We start from the raw sequence: 20,748 nt of genomic DNA on the forward strand, positions 1-20,748 counted from the left end.
GTTAAATCCACAAGGCATGAGATTTTAGTAACTTCCTATCTACTAATTCTACCTATTTTTTCAATGAACCTGTACAAACACAGTGTACTCATATCAGATTACATTTATTATATTCACTGTAGCTAAATCAGCACTCTAGAACATTCAGACTGTTCAGGGTTAAATTTCTCAGATGCCATATGGGGAACCATTTTTTCAAAGACATTCCCCCACCATGCCCCTCCCCTCTTTCAGAAAACAAACAGTCCATGCACTATGGAAATGCCTTGAGATTTATTTTATAATTAAAGTTGGGGAACTTTTGAAAAACTTATCACCCAAGCAAAAATTTAGAAGAATCTGAGTAATTTTATGTCAAATATACAGATAGATAGCAAGCCCCAATTCAGAAGCTGGAAGTTTCTTCAAACAAAAGGACTTCACTGCTATTTTGCAATCTATTCTTCAACTTTTTTAAAATTGACAGATACACTACTGAACTTCTGCTGTTAGATTTAGAAATCAGTTAAAACATCAAATATTGGTAATGACTCAAAAGGAGCATTATGTAAGCCTACAGTTGAGAACATTTTCTTGCAAAAATGAAAAATACAAAAATATCTCATGTCTATATTCTATAGATATATTCTGATTTCTCAAGAACTCAATAATTTAGAAATAATGTAGGAAAAACTGGCTGATATAAAACAAAGAATTCTTCCCTATGATTTCATTAAACTAACATTCTAGATTAATGTATATAATATTTTATTGCAACCAAATCACAAAGAGCCCATATTTAAGATATAAAAGAAAGCATCAGTTGTGTGACAAGATTTTGCTAAATCTCAACAGTCTTTTTTTTTTTTTCCCAAAGCAATGGGTAGCCAACGAAAGTCATTAATATTAAAAACACAGATAATGGCAGAAAACTACAGAAACTCCAAACACAGAAAGGCTGTTCATGTATCCTAACAGCATAACCACTATGGTTGAAACACCACACAATCTTCTTTCTCACATCTGTTTTGTTAATGAGCCAAGAATGAGGGTCTATTGAGTATCCCAGACAACTGAATGAGAGGCAGGAATGTCTGGTGAATGCTGTTCATCCCAACAAACCAAGACTAAACAGGTTTGGAAAGAATACTTTTCTTAAATAAATTATCTTTTTAGTTTTACCTTCCTGAAAACAGATCACTTGTCTTTTCTTCCCAATCCATTAAAACAAAACTACACATAAATTAGTTAAGATCCTAGTTCTAAGTTTTATAAGCGAAAACATGTTACTTTATTTTTCCAGATTCATATAATTATTTATTAACTTTCAACTATGTAACATGACAAGGCAGCAGCCCTCTTTTTTTTTCTTTTTTAAAAAATTTTACTGGAGTATACTTGCTTTACAAGACTACAACTTTGTTTCAGATTATGAAATATTTAATTCACCTTTCAGGGAGATCCTCAAATATTTTATTTAAGATTATGAAAACCAATGTGAAGAAAGATGGCTGTGATATAAAATAACATAGTATTCAATTAGAACCCAAGATTATGACAATTTGGCAAGAATTTTATCCTGAGGCAGGGTTTTTCCATATACAACAGAGAATGTTTCTAGAAATGTTCGCTTTACAGGGCCTCTGGCCTCTCTGCATACTATCGGACCAGGCATATAGAAACAAACAAATGTAATGTTCCCACTGGAAAATAATAAATTAAGTCTGAATTATCAAATTATTACATACAGTTCTCTGAAGGAGCAAAAACAGCATTTAGAAACTATTTTATTTATTCCAACCACTTTCCTAAATTACTTAGCTAAAAAAAAAATCTTTATTATTAACTTGGAATTTGGCTTAAAACTTTAAAGAGTGATTATACCAAGGTGATGAAATCAGGATAATTTTTTAAAGTCTTATCATTTGAAGATTTACATTTGAAGATTTCATGTTTCCCACCCCCTTTACTTTTAAGTCTTTGTTTAGAAGAAAACAGTTGTTTTTTGTTTCCTTTTCAGTTTTCCCTCAGGGTGTTCCATCACTGTCAGAGGAATTAAATTCTAAAACAAAAATCAAAATAATGTACATTTTTATAAGCCCCAATACCAGTCAAGAGCAGCAAAAGCAGGGAAAAACCATTACAATGGCCACTTCAGAGCAGCACTAGCTAAACTTTTCAATGTTTCCTCTAGACAGAGCAGCATCTAATCTGCTTCAAGACAAAACTCTACAAGTGAGAAAATCCATATAACAATAAAAACATTTCCCAAGCAATTAAAGAAATACTAAACTGAGAACCTAGTGGCATTATATACTTCAGTACTTTGAATCCACAACTTTTATTCATCTTATTCAAACTTAGCTTCCATACATCCTTTGGAATTGGTTCTCAAATGACTTTTCTTGATTTTTATTGCATAAGAAATGCAGAGTCCTAAAAAAACTACATTCAAACAGAAAATCAAGAATATAACTAAGAAACACAGTCTATTCGCTTTTGCAAAATTGTATAAGACAACTACCAAACAAACTACTTTGGACTATCATTCATTTAACAGAAAATGTTTTTCTTCCATTGGGAGGTAAATACAACTCTCTCTGCCTTCAACACTAGTCTGATTTTACCTAAAAATACAGACTACAATAGTGCAGTCCTAAAAAACAGCTACCCAGGAGAACTGTTATCTCAATAAACATTTCTACTTCTTTTATTCCCACTTCATTTGGAATGAAAATATAACATATATAATCTTAGACCAGCTGTAATTAAAGCGTAAAAGAGTTTCATCATAAGTTCCCCTAACTAAGGAGTCCTAGGCACAGATGCCAAACTATTGATTATCATTATTTAAAAACCAATTGTGCCTGGCAGCTTTTTGGTTAAATCATAGAGTTCACACAGCACTGAGTCAGTACATTGTACAGGACACCCTTTAAAAAAATCACTTAAAATATTATATGCCTAAAAGAATAGACAAATATTAACTGTTAGTGAAGAACGATTTGCTAAGCAACACATATATAGAATTTGTATCTGAAGTCCTCTAATGTAAATAAATTTTTCTATGTATCCACCTAACAACTAGAATTTAATACATTTTGCCATAAGCCGATTCCCGAGAATCTCCACAAAAAAGAAAAACTGAGAACAGAACTGGAGAGCCAAGATACAACACTGACTCAATAGACTATCAGGGAACATATGCATCTAAAATTTTCAAGAACTATGCATCTGTCAAACTCTTGATTTTAAACTCAGTTGCACATTTTTCCCAACTACGCTTTTAATCTCACTTGCAGCATAATAATTACATGAAAACAGTCTCAGGAAGAATGAAAATTCTGTTTTTGATGATGACCCTCTTAAGCCAAATTATACTTTATCTTATTAAATTACAGTCAATCACGTATAAGCTGCACTGAAGAATAAACTTTGTGTTCGAAGATGTCCAACCATATGGTTGATGAATCTAACTATACCTCCACAGATGTGAAGACAGTTAAATGGGTATATATTTCAGCAATGGCCCATGCAAGAAGAGGTAAAACTTATCTATAGCTCAAGAATTCATAGGAGAATTTACTGAATCATACTTGGCCAGTTGGATCCATTGGCTAGGTCATTTGACTTCAGAAGTATTTTCTAAAATGTTGTTCGTGTATTTGGGAGTAATTTCATATGAAAAATCTAAAGATGAAAAAGAAGAAAATCTTAAATTTTTTTTTTTTTTGGAAATTTAGGATAATTAGGAAAGTATTTAAATTCCATGCTTGTTTTCCAGGCTTAACAACGAATAGTTATGTAAAAATTACGTATATCTCCCAAATCATCACATTCCCTAAATATTGTATTAGAAAACTGAAAACCAAAAAGAGGACAGTTTCGGAAATATACTAATCACTGATAAACCAGAGTAAAACTCTTCACAGTCTAGACAAACTTTCCCTTTTCAAGAAGACATGAAAAGGCAAAAAAAAAAAAAAAAGATGGAGCATGCCAAAGAGAAATGGTAGATATTGATTGGGGAAAATTCCATAAAATAGAAATTGTAATAAAACCCTTCTCCCCAGCCCATCTCTACAACTTTTGTTTTTCACATCTACTTGACAATTATACTCCTTAATATAGTCAACAAAATCTTTATTATCATTATGTCACTGGTTTCTCATGTAAGTTTTTCTTATCTCATATTCAGTTGCCTCATCAATTGACAAAATGAGATGTGAAATTCGGGGACTTTTGGTATTATTAGTAAGAAGACACCAACCACTTTATATTTTCAAAATTACTTTATAAATCTGTGACTGGATGAAGCATACTTCCAAATTTAACATACCAAATATGATCATTTGGAAAGCAAACTGTTATGTAACACCTACTTATGTCCTTCAACTAATTACAGACCACAAACAGTGCTTTTTCTTTTTTAAATATAAGCACTGCTCATGTTGCAATTTTTTTCTCAAGACTATCATTTTTTCCCAAGGAGAGAAGCAGTTTCTTAAATCCTAAATTTCCAAGAATATGACAGCTGATTCTCTAGGGAATAAAGAATGAACAAATACATATATAGTCAGCAATTTTAAGATCTACCTCCTCACATAAGCAGTGATCCAGGCTGATATGACATTTCCAAGATCCTCAGGAACTGTATACCAAGCTGCCACGAACATCAGACGAGAACTCAGGGATGGAAGAAATGCCATCTTGCATTTGACGTTGCACTAACATCTATTTCAAACTCAATTCTCATCTGTTATCTTAATGTATCTTCACAACTACCTTAAGAGATAAATAAGGGAGAAGGCTGGCCACCCACTGTCTCTGCGGGACACACACCCCATTATATCTTCAACTGGAATAACGAAAACGATGGCAACCCTTCTAGACTCCGAAGGAACCCCAAACTTCCATCGCTAGAGCAGCGCCCCCTCCCCGCAGTGTCGCCTACTCCGTGGCCCCGGGGAACTGCGGCGGGGCTGCGGGAGGCGGAGGAAGGGCTGGGCGCGGGGCGGAGCGGGGACGGCGCAGACCTCGCGCACCTGGGCCGGGGCGCCGGGGGCGAGGATGCTCTGGGGCTACCTACCCCCACCGAACGGACCAGCAGCTCTGACTCACTCACCTGCGGAGCCGATTTCCATTCATGGAGCTGGGGGGAGTGCTTCGAGCGAGAAGGGCGCCCGCCACTGAGGGCAAGGAGGCGGCGCAGGGGGCGACGCGGCGCGACAAGAACCCTGACTCGGCCCCGAGGCGGGGTGGTGACGGCTTCTTCTCAGCCACCGCACTCCGAAAGCTCTGGTCAGGACGAGCGGCCGTCGGGAGGCAGCACGCGACTAGGAGAGAGGAAGAAGCGTGAGGCGAGAAGGGAAGAGCTCTGTGCGGAACTTGCGTCGCCCACGGCCGCTTACGCTCCCACTGGCCCTCCACGACTGCGGCGCCGCCGCCGACCTCCCCGGGGGCCACCCCCGGAAGCCCGCTGGCGTCAGTTCCGCCGCCCGGGCTCGCCGGACATCCAGGCCTCGCCTCTCCGCCCTAACCGTTCGGGCGCGACGTCGGTGCGGGCGCGGCCGGCGCGGTGGACGCAGGGGAGGTGTCGCGCCGCGAGCGCCGAGCCTGGGCGGAGTCTGGGGCGAGCGCGACGGCGTGCGACCCGGGACAGCGAACGGGACCCGGCCGTGCCGGCCGGAGACAACCCCAAGGGGGTGGACTCCTCCCGCCACCCTGGTGCGGGGCCGTGCCGGCCCGAGGCGCAGGCGTGGAGGGCGGCCTCGCTAACCTGGACGAGCCTCCTTGGAGTTTGGCTGGTGAGGTGCAGGAGCTGTGAGGGCCCCAGGCTGATCCTGTCTTGGGGAAAGCTCCCCCTTTCTTCTTGAGGCCCTCCCGCCACGCCCAGCTGGGACCACCCCACGTGCCTCCTCCCCTGCAGGCGGTCGAGTGACCATCACGGTTTATCACTCCAAATTTGTAGAGTTGTTTTGACAATTTCTGGGGAGAATATTTCTCGTACGCTCTAACTTGGGAAAAGATGACTTGACAAAAACGTCAGATAGAATAATTCCCATGTTAAAAACTCTTTAATAACGCCTGGTGACTCTAAGGCCCAAACTCCATTCCCGGGCCAAGCTAGAGGCGTAAAGGGAGGTCCCTGCCTTTCCCTTCAAGCGAGACTCTTCCTGATCATTATGCTACAGCTACAGTGGTCTGCTTACCCGGCACTGGGCAAAGCGCTTCTCTATTACACTTGGATTTTCTTGACCAGGAGCCCTTTCTCACGCTCACCCCATCCCCTATGCCCGCCAATCGCTCTTCATACCTCAACTTAAAAGAGTCATTTCAGATGCCTTTCCTGGACCTATGGTGAGGCATTCCTGTATCCTATTACAGTATTTCCTTAACAAACCCTCTCCCAATCTGCAAGTTTTATTTACTATTGTGTAGCCCATTAGTGTTTATTGCGTTACAGAAATGATAACTATTTCATTCAGGCTGAGAAATGATTAATGATTTTTCCCTGTCCCTAGTATCAGCAAAGTTTAGAATGTTAATAATCAAAATACATTAAAAAAAAAACAAAAAACCCTAGGACAAAGAGGAAAAGGAAAAAAATATCCTGGAGAAGGGAAAGGTTACCCATTCCAGTATTCTGGCTTGGAGAACTCCATGGACTTGATAGGCTATGGGGTCGCAGAGTCCAACAGGACTGAGCAACTTTCACTTTCATCTTATCTTCCAATCACTATGGGGCTTCAGATCAGTCACTTGAGCCTCTGGGCTTCAGTGTCCTCAGTTTTGAAGTTAGGGAATGGGCATAAAGCACTGAGAAAATCCTCCCTAAATGTTAGTGAAGGTATTTATTAGTTATTTCAAAGCACGTATTAGATGCATCTACTATACAACAAACAATAAATGGATAGGATTCAAGCCCACATCTGACTCCAATTCTGCCTCACTTCTTCCTTCTCATCCTTAGCCCTTTTTCTGAAAATTCCCTCAATTTTACAGTATCAGATGTCACTAGATGAAACACTGTATCCTAAAACTTATTTTCAATCCTAAACTATACACAATCCAAGTCCTTAGCAACATTTAACAGAGATGAATACCAACTCTTTTGCAACAGCCTTTCACACCCTCAAATCCCTACAACTGGCTCCCTAAATGACTGCAGGTTTCTTGGGTGTCTCCTAGAATAAACACGGTGATGAACGCTGGAGGTGGGCCACTGTATTCTTTGTTGACATGGATGCAACAGGATCTGGACCTTCTAATTCAGTGCAATGTAATAAATGTCAATAATACTTTCCAATCTACTGTTATCTAGGGACCTCACATGTGAGTTCATAGGAAAGGCTCATGAACTGTAATATCAGGATGTAGGAATGCAAAAAGTTTGAATGATTCTGCCAAAAGCCAAGTTGTATGAGGCTCTCCCAACCTCATGCATTTCCTAGTTCTGGATAACCTTATTCCCAAATGAGTCTCTTAAGGGCATAGTGCAGGTTTTTGTGTGTCCTAATCATCACAGCTCCAGTGCCTAGAACAGTGCCAGTGCCTGGTACATAGCAGCATCCCATAAATATGTGTTGGGCAGGTGGACAAAGAGATAAATAAGTGAGCTTCAGATGGGAACTCTGCCCTCCTCCCTTGTGGTACTGGCTGCTCTCAGAGGAAGAACTATAAAATAGTACAGAAATCTTGGGGGCAAAGAAATCAGTGCCCTCTGAAAGTTGCTAGAAAAAAAAAAATCACTGAATGAGGAAAAAACTGGATAGCATCCTTTCCTCTTGAATGGGCTTGACACTTGGAAGCTCTTCTAGATAAGCAGTTTTTACACAGCACCAAGAAAGTTACTCTGTACTGCGGCAGAACACAGTATAAAACATATTGGGTTTAGGGACAGTCAGAACTGACACTGAAGGCTTTTGCTAGTCACCCTCTCTGAACATCGCATTCCTCATCTGTAAAAACAGATCACCTACACACAACACACTGCTGGATGCCTAACCAATAGTCATCCCTTCTGGCCTAGCAAACATAACTTGTCTTTTTAATTCACATGATTCATAAGATAACTTGTAATTAATCTAAGCCACTCATGATGGATGATCTCATTTGCTTTGCCAATGACAGAATAGTGGAAAGATGACCCATTTCTAGCAAATGAGACATTAGGCCAGATCTGTTGGGGCTTCCAGGGATTTCCTTTCTTTAAAATGAAACACTGGGAAAAATTAGTCCCTCTTCTGCTAGACTTTGTTCTGTCAGCATTTCCTTCCTGGAATTATACAAGCAGTCTTGGGATTCTGAGGTGAACAAGCATGAGGATAACACAAAGGATAGCAGAACAAGAATCTGTTATGTTGGTATTATTACTGAGCCATTGAATTATCCAACCTTAGAGCCACATAAATCAGCATTTCTTGTCATGTGATAGCTGCCTTATGTAAACCAATTTAATCAGGCTTTGTTACATGCAGTTGAAGGTAATGGATAAATTACTTCATGTGAATGCTGTGAAGATGCAACCAAATTAAAAAGGATACTGTACAAAACACCTGACCAAGTACTTCAAAGTACCCACTTCCTATTCCTTTTCCAATTCACCTCCATTCAACAACCCCCAAAACTGCCTTTTTAATAAGGAAAGTTCCTTGCCTATATAAGGTGAGGAAGGTTCCTAGAAAGGTTCCTCAAAATTTCTTTGTCCCAAAAAGACACTGCCAAGAGGATACTGGTGAAGCTGCTACAGTCCAGAGTAAGAGGACAGTGGGTTCCTGCAGGGTAAGCCACGGTAGCCTAAAAGTCTTGATCTGGTATCCTGGGAAGGTAGTTACGGTACTTAAATGGAGAGCTTCAAAATGCACCTCATCCTCAGCAGGTCCACATCCAGCTTCTTGACATTGCTGCTTTAAGAGTGCTTCTGCCATGCTCTGTGCACCTTCTGAGCCTGCGAGGTTTCCTCAGCTTACAGCCAAAGGAATAAATACCTTGAAAGCTAGCATCAAAAACAGAGCTGATTTTCCAATTCAAAGCTACTTCACATTCAAGCAGTAGAGCCAGTAGTCTGAGGATGCCCCAGGCTCAGAACTTGAAAATATTCTTCTTTTTGCACTATAAAACCCTTTCCTTTAGCTGCCAAACCTACTCTATGATTCTGGGATCCGTTAAGCTAAGTGATACCCAATGAATATACCACCTCATTCTATCTTAAAGGCACTTGACTGTAGTGACAAAAAAGTGCTACAGTATATTCTGCCAACTGAAAGAACAGAGAGAAGGTTGCTCAACCGCTCCTGAAAAGGGATATCCATGGGTGCCAGCAACACCTGAGTAGCAACCATCAGCCAAATCCTGAAATTTTAACATCAATCATTTATGGCAATGAAATTTATGGTCAAAATGTGGTATAAGGATCATCTTCCCATTTGCTCTGCTAAACACTTTCTACTTCATTAATGGTCTTAAGTTTAAGTCTTGTTTCAACTGGGAAAAATTTCCTACATGTTCCAATTTGCTCTTCAACTCCAACCAACCTCACTACTCCATGCTGCAGAAAAGCATGGTTTTGGCTGGCTTGGTTCCAAGAGAATCTGGCAAGGGTAGCCACAGGTTAGCACTGCAATTTGACGTCCACAACACTTGGCCTCCAGAGGAATGCAAGGCCCGCTTTTGTACATCCTAGCTGCCACTGAAAATTCTCACTGGGCCCTGTGCCAGAATCCTTCCCTGTGCCATCTCCTCCCAGTACACAGAAATAACCAATGCTCTAGGAGCACCAGGGAAGAATGCTGAACTTACATGCTTGATAACTGCACCAAGAACTTAAGGCACAAAATCATAGACCCTCAAGGCTGGAGTGAGTGAGAAAAGGTGATGACGATCTGGTTCAAAGTTTCTGCTTACCTGAAGCTTCAGGAATGCTGAGTCCATCCTGCAGACTCAGTATCACTTCTTGAGTCTCCCCTCTGTACTCAAGGACCACAGATTTCTAGCTCATTTCAATCCTAGTCATAAATACTGATCCCTCCTGATATACACTACGGATGGCCCTGAGAGGAAAAAAAATGAGTAGTTGTTTCTGCGGCTAGGAGTTCGCAGGCTCTGGGGAAAACAAGTCATAAGAGAAAATAGAGCAAGCTGCTAAGTGCTACCAAGTGCACTGGAATACGATCTAGGACACTGGATAGGAACAAAATTAGGCTTGTTTATTTTATTGTTTCACAAGTATCTCCTGAGGATAGGAGGAAGCTGGAGGTGGAGGTAGTGGTGGTGGTGGCTGTGAATGACTTGGAAGTCTCTGTCTTAGCCTGGTTTAAGTTAGGTTTTCCAATGCTCATTTTCAAGAAAAACTGGAGAATGACCATATAGTTATAAGATGCCAGAGAAGATGGAGTGAAGGATGGTAAAATAAGTAGAAAATAATACCTCCCCGCCTCACCGCAGCAGTTTTCCTGCTGTTAATCATGTCGTTGTTGAATCCTATTCCTCTCTCCTCACTATTCTCCCACCTCATTAAATCAGTCAAAACCATACAAGCTCTCTAGGAGTGATGTGACAGTCATCTTTAGGTTCTATTTCCTGATCGCCTGTTTCCGAGAGTTGTACACAAGGTTTCTCTTGCCCTACTCTTTCCTAAGCCATCCTGTTCATGTCTATGGCTTTAATTACCACCTCTATGATTATGAATCTTGTATCTGTAACTGCAGTTTTGGAGTCTTCCCTGAGCACCAAAATATAAATGTTTATTGGAAACCTGGGAACCTCAAAACTCAGTCTATAAAAGCCTAATGGTCTTTCTTCGCAAAATTCACCACCTTCCTTCTACGGTCTCCCTTCCCCCAATCTTGGCTTAGAGGAACGTCCCAACATACTCACTTGCTCAAGCAAAGTGGATATTAGCCTCTACTTCGTTCTTCCCATTCCATCATCCATTGAGTCCTATTAATTTTACTTCCTGAGTGTCTCTCCTATTTGCTCTTTCCTTTCTATCTTCATTGCTGCAGCCTTATAGCCTTTTTCCCAGTCCTCATAATCTCTCTAAATGGTACCAAAGAACCATTTGGCTACTCATATCCCCAACCAAACTTTTCAAGCTCCTTAAGGAGAGAAACACTGTTTTCCTCATTTTTGAATTGTGCCAACAAAAACTGCTAGACACAGTGCTTTACATGTTTGCTGAATGAAGAATAAATGGAAACCCTGTGAAATGATTACATATAATCGGCAGTTTCAACACTCTGGAATTTGTTTTACCCACTTTACTCCTTTAGAAAGTGATGATTCTGCTCTTCTCACAATCTATTATTCTAATGTAAAATCTATCAGAGATATAATTAATCCCAACAGTTTGCTTTGCTAAGAAAAAAGAGAGAGAGAGACCGCACTTTAGAAATAGAAGCCACTGTTGTCTTTATAAAACACAGAATTGTGCTGCTGCTGTTGCTTGCTTCAGAAGAAACTGTACATTACAGCTGCTGGGATAATTTTACAATGGACTGGACAAGGTACAGCTCAAAGCAGGACACAAACACAAGTCTCATAGGGAAACAAATGCAAACAAGTACACAGCTGTGGGGCTCCAGGGACATTTCCCCATCCATGCTGGACTTGAGAGGGATAAAAAGTTTAGAAACTAAAGTGAAACCCAGAGTAGTCACACATGCCCACCAGATGGCTGCTAAGTGCAACATCACACACCAATCAGGTTGGACTGTGTACACAGGAAAGTCATTTCATTTTTCCTTATTGCTACTACACCAGGGGAGTCAGTGCATTTGACACATTGTCTTTATTTGCACAATCCTTGGAGGGCTTCCTATTTTCCTTTTTAAAGAAGGAAATCTGCCTTTCCTCACCTTTTTCTGTTTTTTTGTTGTTGTTGTTTTGAGCCCATTCCCTCCACCACCTTTCTTGGGCTCCCGAACAGCAGCCAGAGGTTCTAAGTCAGTAGGAGTAGAGTAAGGGGAGAGCACCAACCTAGCCTCTCTCCCTGCCCAGGGAGAAGGCAAGTCCTAATAAATGGGAGAGAAGAGAAAACCAGAGAATCCCTTCTCCCTGATCAGCTTAGAAGGCCAAAGAGGAAAGAGTGCCCTGCATAATCCTGCCATGATCAGACTTTAAGAAGGAAGGCATCCCAGCTACCATCCAGGATTGGCCATGGCCCAGCAAATATAAATAAAAATAACTTCCCCCTGATGTAGTTTCCAAAACTGCATCTTAGTCAGTTTGAGATGACTTTCTACCCTGAAGGGGAAGGACCATTCACCTTTCTTTGTTACACATAATGCCAAGTCTAAAACACTGTCCCACTAGCCTTGCAGATATCCTATGGGTCAGGTGAGAAATCATTGCATCCCCTTGGCTGCCCATCTTGCTGGCCTCATTTACAGAATTCTGGACAGAAAAAGAAAACTATCCAAAAACATCATTACTTAGCCAAAGAGGAGGCTATAGAGGAGCTACTGAGTAGATGGGAACCAGGAGCTTTTCAGGGAGGTTTCACACTTTTAGTTACCTTCTTTTTCAACATTAATTTAATCCTAAGTTCCCAGCAACAACAGCCTCATGTTTATCCCCAGAGGCCAGCAGTAGCACCTCGGCCCCAATGAGTCAGGCTGGACTAGAAAAGTGATCAGTGAGCAGGGCTCTCCTTTCCCATGTTTTAGCCAAATTCTCTCCATTCTCTTTCCATCCCTCCTTCCCCCATGTCTATCCCCTAACCCTTCAACCCTGGATAGCCAAAAAGGTCAATGCTAGGACACCCTCAGAAAAGGGCAGCCCCAGGTAGAGAGAAATGAAACCAGATCTAGAAAAAGCAACAAGAGAAACCAACTCCAAAGAGTGGACAGATGTGGAAGTTGCCAGAAGCCTTCCTGATTTCATGCCAGACGGGCAGGCCTTCTGCTACACCTTCACATAAGTTTGAGGGTGGTCCAACCCAGGAAGGACATCACTAGGCTTGGGAAGCAGATTCTTGGTCTTCTGCAGCCAAGGAGCTAAGCCTGACCTTGCCAGCTAACAGTGGGATCATTGTAGCCATGCAGAGAATTCATCATCACATAGGCAGATAGGCAGGCAGGCCAGCAAGCAAGCTGAATGAACAGAAAAAAATAAAACAAGGCCAGGGAAAGAGAGAAGAGGAAAAGGAAGGCAAACGAGTAGAACAAAGGGACCAGGAGACTTGTCTAACAGGATGAGGCTGGGGTCTCCCCAGCACTTCCTCTGAGCCTAAGGAAAAAGCACCACTTTAACCAAATCAAAGAAAGCCAAGCTTGTTGCCAACACCACTTCTCAATCTGCATGCACCACCTTTCGAAGAAGAAGCATCCTCAAGGTTAAGGGTGTTTTTCAAGTCTCAAAGATAAAAAGAAAGAAAGAAAGAAAATCACAGCAAGATGTCATGTTCTTGCTATTGCCCAAGCTGTTTCTTTTATTTATTAAATGGCATGTAAATGCCTAAGGGCTAGAAAACGACAAGCCTCAGCTCAAGACCCAACTGGAGAGAGTGAGGCAAAGAGAGAAAAAGGAGAGAACACAAACTTGTTGCTGAGAGTAGGTGGCTACCACCAGCTCTCAATGGACATTTGCAAATGCTGGTGAATGACTGGACCTTCCAGGAATACTGCCCTGATCCCAGCCCCAAAACGCACCCGAGAAGAGAACCCTCAGAGCCCACTATCCCAAGAGAGCTCCCCTCCCCAAAGGGTGACTAAACACGAAGTAGACAATATATGAAGGCGATGGACAGGGCAGATGGGAGTGTTGGCATCACTCTCTTAGGCACTTGTGTAAGGAATGTAGGCTCTCCAGTGAGCTGCCTCCTCCCAGAGCCCTCCATTCAGTTTTCAGCTGGGCTGTGCCCACAGGGCACCCCATACTGTTGCCAGTAGGAAAGAAGTAAAGGAAGAATTACTCAACAGTCCTGATGCCTTCTCCATAATTAATGTTTGTGCTACGTTTTGTGAAGTTGCTTAACAAAGTAGCCAACCAGAACAGAACCTGGGATAGACTGTTTTGCATAGCAAATCTGGGTCTGTACAAGCGCTGCTGGGGAGGGGAAATGGTAGCTCTACTGCATAGGCCCATATTCAGACCAACCTTCTGCTGGCTGGCCTTGAGCCTGAGCTAGGTCTAAAGAGTCATGGCTTCATCACCAGTTTGGGGTAAACCCAAGCCCAGGCTCCTCAAAAAGAGAAATTTCCACACTGAAGCTGCAGCTCCTCATCCCAAGCAGTGGGACAGGAAAAAAGGAACAGTCGAGGAAAGAGGAAGCCTTGCTTCAAGGCCAACAGGCCCCAAGCTAGAACTCCCTACTTTTCCAGTTCTGCAAGACAGCCAAACCCCATCTCTACCCAGGAAGACAGGAAAAAAAGAGAAAAAAAAGCCCATGCCATCCACTCACATGCCCTAGTGGGAAATCAGGAAAAAGTCATTTGTGTAAACAGAAGCAATAGGGAGCAGCAAAATCCCCCAGCCTATCCACAGGACACGCTGAAATCTGGGATAAGCCAAGCATCAGAAGATAGTCCAGAGAAGGAGATGGACTTGCAGGAAGAGTGCAGGGCAGTGCAGCAGAGGGGCCTGCAGCAAGAGAAAGGTATTATCTGCACAAAGGGTGGAGCCTGAGCCCTGCGTGGAGATGACCACACCCTACAGAGCCAAGCCAAAGCAGGCCAAAGAACAAGTCAGGTACATAGTTCCTTTGATGGCTCAATGTTTCTGGGATGTAAACTCACTGGGCATGGGAGGGATTTATTTCCAGATTTTGGCAATAGACTCAGGTTATGGTATAAAAATAACATTTAGTTTTTGCTTTTTCCCCCCCTTATTTTAGACCTAAAGATCATCTGTTGTAAGTCACCCCAGTTAAAAAATATTGAAACATAAAGAGGCTTGACCATCAGGGAAAAGAAGCCAAGAGTGAGAAATGCTATGAAAGTTAACTCCAGACCCAGGCAGGTGGGGAGAAAGCGGGGACAAGAAGAAAGGAGACGTAAGTGGAAAGGCCAGGGGCCAGTCATCTCAGCAGCTCCTAGACTTGTCATGTCTGAAAGTGCAAATGTCAATGGATTTTAACCATCTTGAGGTCGTGATCTTTTTAAAAGCTCAATGAATATGGAAGTCAATTCCTTCAAATGCAAAATAGCTGGCGCTCTGGCTGGAGGCGTGTTGGGTACAGGGTATTTCATCCCAACCTACCTCCTCTCCCACCCCCACCCCGCCCCCACCCCCCAAAAGGTACAAAAGGTTGCAGTTCTGCAGCATTACCATTACAGGGAAGGCACTGGTTACCCACCAGCAGGCGGAAGGAAGACAGGGTCGTGTCACTTCAGAGCTAAGTGCCATAGTGCCTTAAGTCTTACTAGGGGCTGGATGTCTGTCAGGTGTAAGGTGGGGTAGAAAAAGTGGAGAAAGAGGAATAAGGGAAAGGGGAGTGGCAGCTGGGGGAGGGGCAACCAAAATCATTAGCATTAAAAATCTTCCTACAGGCTGGATTCTCAACCCATTAAAACATCTAGTATCCTAAAATATTGATCTGCATCTGATTTCGTTTTTCTTCTTAAACAAATCTAGACCTTTTCTGATTAAGGCTCCTAAAAAATCCTTCCCTCCTCCCACCCACTTTCTCAAGCCCCTCACTCTTCCATCTAAAGTATCAAACCCAAACCTACCAGCTTTTGTCCGCAGGGCTGCAGAGCCGACCTTCCCAAGCTGTCAGGCATGAGTCCTTAGCACTGTGAGTCACATGGGACATTGTGTGTATGGTGGGCACCGCTGCTGCCTCTCTTGGTCCAGTGGGTTCAGGGCCAGATGGGACAAGATGGGGTGAGGGGTTGAGGGCATGAGGTGAATATCAGAGATTTCTGGCTGGTGGTCTGGCTTACTGGCCCTGTTCCCCACCCTTTTGCCCCCTCTGCAGAAGGAAACAGGGCCTTCTGCATTCCTCCCTACCCCACCTCCCTCCTCCCTGCTTCCTCTGGATTTGGGCGGCACAGCTCTTGGGGCTTGGAAAGCTTTCTTCTATCCAGTGAGGTAACAGCGTTCTGCCTTCAAGCGAAGTACATGGTGCGCAGAGTATCCTGGTGAACCTGCACGGCTTTGGCCAGGGCCTGGGGGTCCCGCCCATTGCTCTGCCCCGATATGTGGCTCCCCTCTCCACTGAAAAGGAAAAATGAAAGAAGTCCTTCCTGGTGAACTGAGCTGCCACTAACCCTTCCCCCACCCCTAGGGTACCAATTCCCATACCAATTAAGAGAAAACCCCAACCCAGAATTGGGCTGACAAGCCCCAGGACACCAAATTGGACAATCCTCGTTTCCTTCTACCCAAGGAAAGTTGAGAGGGTCTGGTACCAGAGGCTGAAGCAAAAAGGAAGCCAGCCTGATTCCAGGCCTCACCTGTCATGCTCTTTGTCCACTAGGTGGTATCGTGCCCGGAAAGCCACCAAGCGGGCATAGTAGGCAGGTGCTGGAATTGAGACGGAGCGTGTGCATCGTACATAAGTGTGGCACAGCTGGTACGTCAAGATCTGGAGCTCATCCGCTGTGAAACGGTTGTCATCCCAAAGGACATAGTAATGGGATGGTCGGCTGGTGCCCTGGGAAGATAGGAAGGTGAGGGGCCCCAGGTTGAGCAGACGGGATGGCTGACAGTAAGGAACAGGATTACCATTATGAGTATGGCTGGGTTGGAAGGCCCACCCATGAAAAGGCAGACACAAAGCCACCTCTGTCATAAAGCACCCATTGTATGGGCACCCTGACTAAGATGTTGAAAGTACACTTACGTTCAAGTGCACAAAGGGCTTATTAAGAGAACAATCCTGATTTGAATGCCACTCGGTGATGAATGATGTATTCTAGAGGCAATGGGAATGATCAACTATCTTTGACCCACTGGATACCCCAGGACATAGCCCAGCTACCTGGATGCCTGCGTGGCTGCACAGATAGAAGTCAAACTCAAATGGGTGGGTGATGTTGGTGTCCACAGTGGTCCCAGCTGGGATGTTACCACTCTTCCCAATCTGTATAGAAACAAAGACAACCAAGATCCCAAGACCTGCCTGGCCCTAACTAGGGCCTCGACTCAACTCTAACCTGACTCCATCAGAATCCCAGAAGTAAGGCAGAAGTTGCTGTTCCCGAGAGAGTACTGGGCGCTGAAATAACAGGCTTCTAAAGTTACACAGACCTGTGTTTAAGTGCTGCTTTCACCATTTATTAGCTGTGTGATCTTAGCAAGTTATTTAACCTTTCTGAGGTTAAACTGGAGATAATAACAGTACCTACCTCACAGGGCTGCTGTGAGGAAGACGCCTTGCACAGTGTCTGGCACATATAAGTTCAATAAATGGAAGTTCCCTTTCCCATCTCTGGGAGCTGGTCTATATATGGGGTCTACAGCCCAGGGAGCTAGGAGGAGGGAGATCAAATTTAAGGGAAGAAGGGAAGGAGGGGAGAGGGGGAAACCAAGGAAAGGAAGCCGCAGAGGAAGGACCACAAGAGTCAGGGGGAAGAAAGGTGCCAGGGGTGATGGAGAGGCCAAGGACTAACCCCCAGATTTCATTTCCACAGCTCCTTTCATACTCAGAGAAGGGAGACATGACCAGGGAACAGTGACTTCCTCAATCCCTCACTCACTCGCTCATTCTTGTCAGCACAAAAAAGGCGGGTGTGATGGCGTTTCTGCACCACAATATAAGTGATTCCGGGCTGGTAGTCCTTTTCCAGTTTGATGCAGGCATCACGAATGGCCAGCAGCTCATAGTGGAGGATCTAGGCACAGGGTGAGGAGGGAGACAAAGAGACATACAGCTCCTCTTGAGTTCATTCATCTTTCTGAACTAAGGGTTTGCCACTTGTTATACAGCTTTTTGTTCAGCCTCCCTTTATAAGCTGACACCCAACCATCAGAGAGGATAAGCCCTTCCTACCAAAAATCAGCCTTACAGAAGCATACCTCAGAAATATTGCAGGTTCAATTCCAGACCACTACAATAAAGTAAGTCACACGAATTTTCTGTTTCCCAATGCATACAAAAGTTATGTTTACACTACACTGTAGTGTATTAAGTGTGCAGTAGCATTATGTCTTAAAAAAAATGAAAACAATGTACATACCTTAATTTTAAAAATACTTTATGGCTAAAAAATACTAACCATCACCTGACCCTTCAGTGAGTCACAGCAGTAACATCAAAGATCACTAACCACAGATCACCATAACAAATATAATAATGAAAAGTCTGAAATATTGCAAGAATTACCAAAGTGTAACACAGAGACATGAAGTAAGCAAATGCTCTTGGAAAAATGGTCCCGACAGACTTGCTGGCCGCAGGGCTGCCACAAACCTTCAATTTGTAAAAAATACAGTATCCGTGAAGCACAATAAAGCGAAGTGCAGTAAGACGAGGTGTGCCTGTAGACAGTTCACCTGCTATGTTCCTATAAAACCTAACTGCGGGGCTTAGTATCCGCAGAGAGCACTCACCTGGTTCCTATGCATAGTGAGACCTAACATCAAGACACAGAATCAAGGTTCACAGAAAAATCACCATGTCCAGAGTAAGGACAATTTTAGGATCAGGAGGGAAATGGGCGTTTCCCCATGGGAGCAGACAGGGTTGGGACCACCACCAAAGAGTAGACACAGAGTTCAGGAATGGCTGTAGAGGGAGTAGATAAATTCAGTTCTATAAAAAAAGCAGTATCATAAGAAAACAGACTAGCTAAAGAAGCCACAGGTGAACAAGCACAGGCAGTAGCTGCCTTGCTGCCCTGGATGTCAGATATAAGGAGTAAAAACTACCTGGTAGAAGTAAATAGAATTTAGAATCAATTAGAACTCAGTTTTTAAACCCCAAGCTTTATCTAATTTTATTACTTTGAGCAAGTTACTTAACCCCTTTAATAAAGTCTCATTTTCTCCACATTAACTAACTTTACTAATAAGATCATCCTCACAAAACTGTCTGTGAAGACTAAAACAAATAATTAAGTGGAAGCATAAAAAACCTAACAGGGGCTTAATGACTGCTAACTGCTTTGCATAAGCATAACCCTAGGCTACATGAAGCCACAGGACATCTCTGAACAGATACATGTTATAAATTCATCTGGTACTTTAGGAAACATTGTATGACTCAGAGGAAATTGAGCATAATAGTTAAGAGCATGAACTCTGGAATCTGACCAACTTGTCCGAATCCTAGCTCCACTGCTTATTAGCTTGGATGACACTGAAGAAATCATTTAACATTTTCAAGCCTCAGTTTCATCATGTATCAGGTGGAATAATAATTACTTCATAGGATTCTTATAAGCACTGAATAGAGCACATACAAAGTGGTTAGCACAGTTCATGGCACATAAGATACCCAGTAAATGGTAGTTATACTACTTTTTATTAAATGGTCGAAAAGGAGATCAGTTCAATATACTAGTCTAAACAATAAGCTATGAAGGCTTAGCAGGGAGATAGAATGGTAAGAACACTGTAAAGGTCAATAGCAGTGTGGCCACCAGATCAGCAGGATCACTAAGAACCTATCAGAGCTACAAATTTTAATACCCCATCCTAGATTCACTGAAGCAGAAATTTTAAGAGTGGAGCTCTGCAAACTGCTTTAATAAGCCCTTCAAAAGATTCTGATGGATGCTAAAGCTGGACAGTGAAGTGAAAGTCGCTCAGTCGTGTCCGACTCTGTGCAACATCACGGACTATACAGTCCATGGAATTCTCTGGCCCAGAATACTGGAGTGGGTAGCCATTCCCTTCCTCAGGGGATCTTGCCAACTCAGGGATCAAACCCAGGTCTCCCGCATTGCAGGTGGATTCTTTACTAGCTGGGCCATCAGGAAAGCCCAAAGCTGGAGAACCACTGGTCTAAAGAATCAGTCTTCACCATGAATTAACTAGTAAATAGGCACTGAGAGTCTTTTATTACAAGAAGAAAGGTCCATCAATGACTCTACACACCATCTCTCAGTTGGGATCTCTGCTTCCAAGCCAATTCCATTTAGCAAACCTCCATAAGTAGAAGCACCTCCCAGTGTCAACAGCTTAAGAAAGGGAGCAGTACTCTCTGCTACCATTAGGCCCTACGGCCTCAATGTGAAGGTTTTCTTGACTTATTGTGGGCCCTACCTGGGGAAGCTGGCCTTCAGGAACCCCATCTCGGTAGAAGATGATGCGGGTAGGCTTGAAGCGCGTGGACTTGTAGAACTGGATGAGCAGCTCACGTACCATGTAGGATAAGTCTTCAATGATCTCCTGCCGTGGTCTCTGCACCCGCACAGTAGCACAGTAACGGCTGGGGTGGGCATCCATGCTGCCTACCACCTGATAACCAAAGAGGCAGGATCAGCTCCTAAAACCTCCGCCCTCCCAACACTGTTGGTTCTGGGTCTGGGGAAAGATCTCTTAGGGGGGGAAAAAAAAAACAACCTAAGAAATCGAACATGTAGGTTTTTTGGATTCAATAGCCCTGGTTTCAGTCTCTGTTCTCTCATACACACGGATGTGATTTAACCCACCTGATCTTCTTGTTCCTCTTCTCAAATGGCGATAAGAGTAACACCCGCCTGCAGTGCTGCTGTGGCACACATAAGTCATCACGCACAGGACCTCACCCACAGTAGGTACTTGCTAACTTTGATTTTCCCACCCCTTACAGAGGGCATGCAATGGTTCAGCACTGTTAGCTCAAAGAGTGACCTCATCCAAAAAACAAGCTAATCTTTTCTTCAAGTGCTAATCTAC

The 20,748-nt window shown here is 43.1% G+C and overlaps 2 protein-coding genes across 4 annotated transcripts in view; both read right to left on the reverse strand.

Annotated features, from left to right (window-relative positions):
* Positions 1-5,456, reverse strand: part of AGO3 (argonaute RISC catalytic component 3) — a 127,940-nt gene extending 122,484 nt beyond the window's left edge. The window contains exon 1 of one of the 2 annotated variants that reach the window (XM_040231610.1): positions 5,105-5,456. Coding sequence is in view for 1 of the 2 variants with exons in the window: in XM_040231609.1 (XP_040087543.1) it covers positions 5,105-5,123 (19 nt within the window). In the remaining variant the exon portion in view is untranslated. The remainder of the gene's footprint in view (positions 1-5,104) is intronic. The other variant, XM_040231609.1, reaches the window with a different exon arrangement.
* A 4,710-nt stretch (positions 5,457-10,166) lies between these two features.
* LOC120856422 (protein argonaute-1) overlaps positions 10,167-20,748 on the reverse strand; it is a 36,622-nt gene continuing 26,040 nt past the window's right edge. For both annotated transcript variants that reach the window (XM_040231704.1, XM_040231703.1), the window contains exons 15-19: positions 20,134-20,328; positions 17,625-17,759; positions 16,907-17,008; positions 16,380-16,579; positions 10,167-16,140 (exon numbers count right to left, since the gene is read on the reverse strand). In XM_040231704.1, coding sequence (XP_040087638.1) covers positions 16,032-16,140; positions 16,380-16,579; positions 16,907-17,008; positions 17,625-17,759; positions 20,134-20,328 — 741 coding nt within the window. In that variant the 3' untranslated portion in view covers positions 10,167-16,031. The remainder of the gene's footprint in view (positions 16,141-16,379; positions 16,580-16,906; positions 17,009-17,624; positions 17,760-20,133; positions 20,329-20,748) is intronic.

This window comes from Oryx dammah, unplaced genomic scaffold (genome assembly GCF_014754425.2).
Source record: "Oryx dammah isolate SB20612 unplaced genomic scaffold, SCBI_Odam_1.1 HiC_scaffold_28, whole genome shotgun sequence".
Lineage (NCBI taxonomy): Eukaryota > Metazoa > Chordata > Mammalia > Artiodactyla > Bovidae > Oryx > Oryx dammah.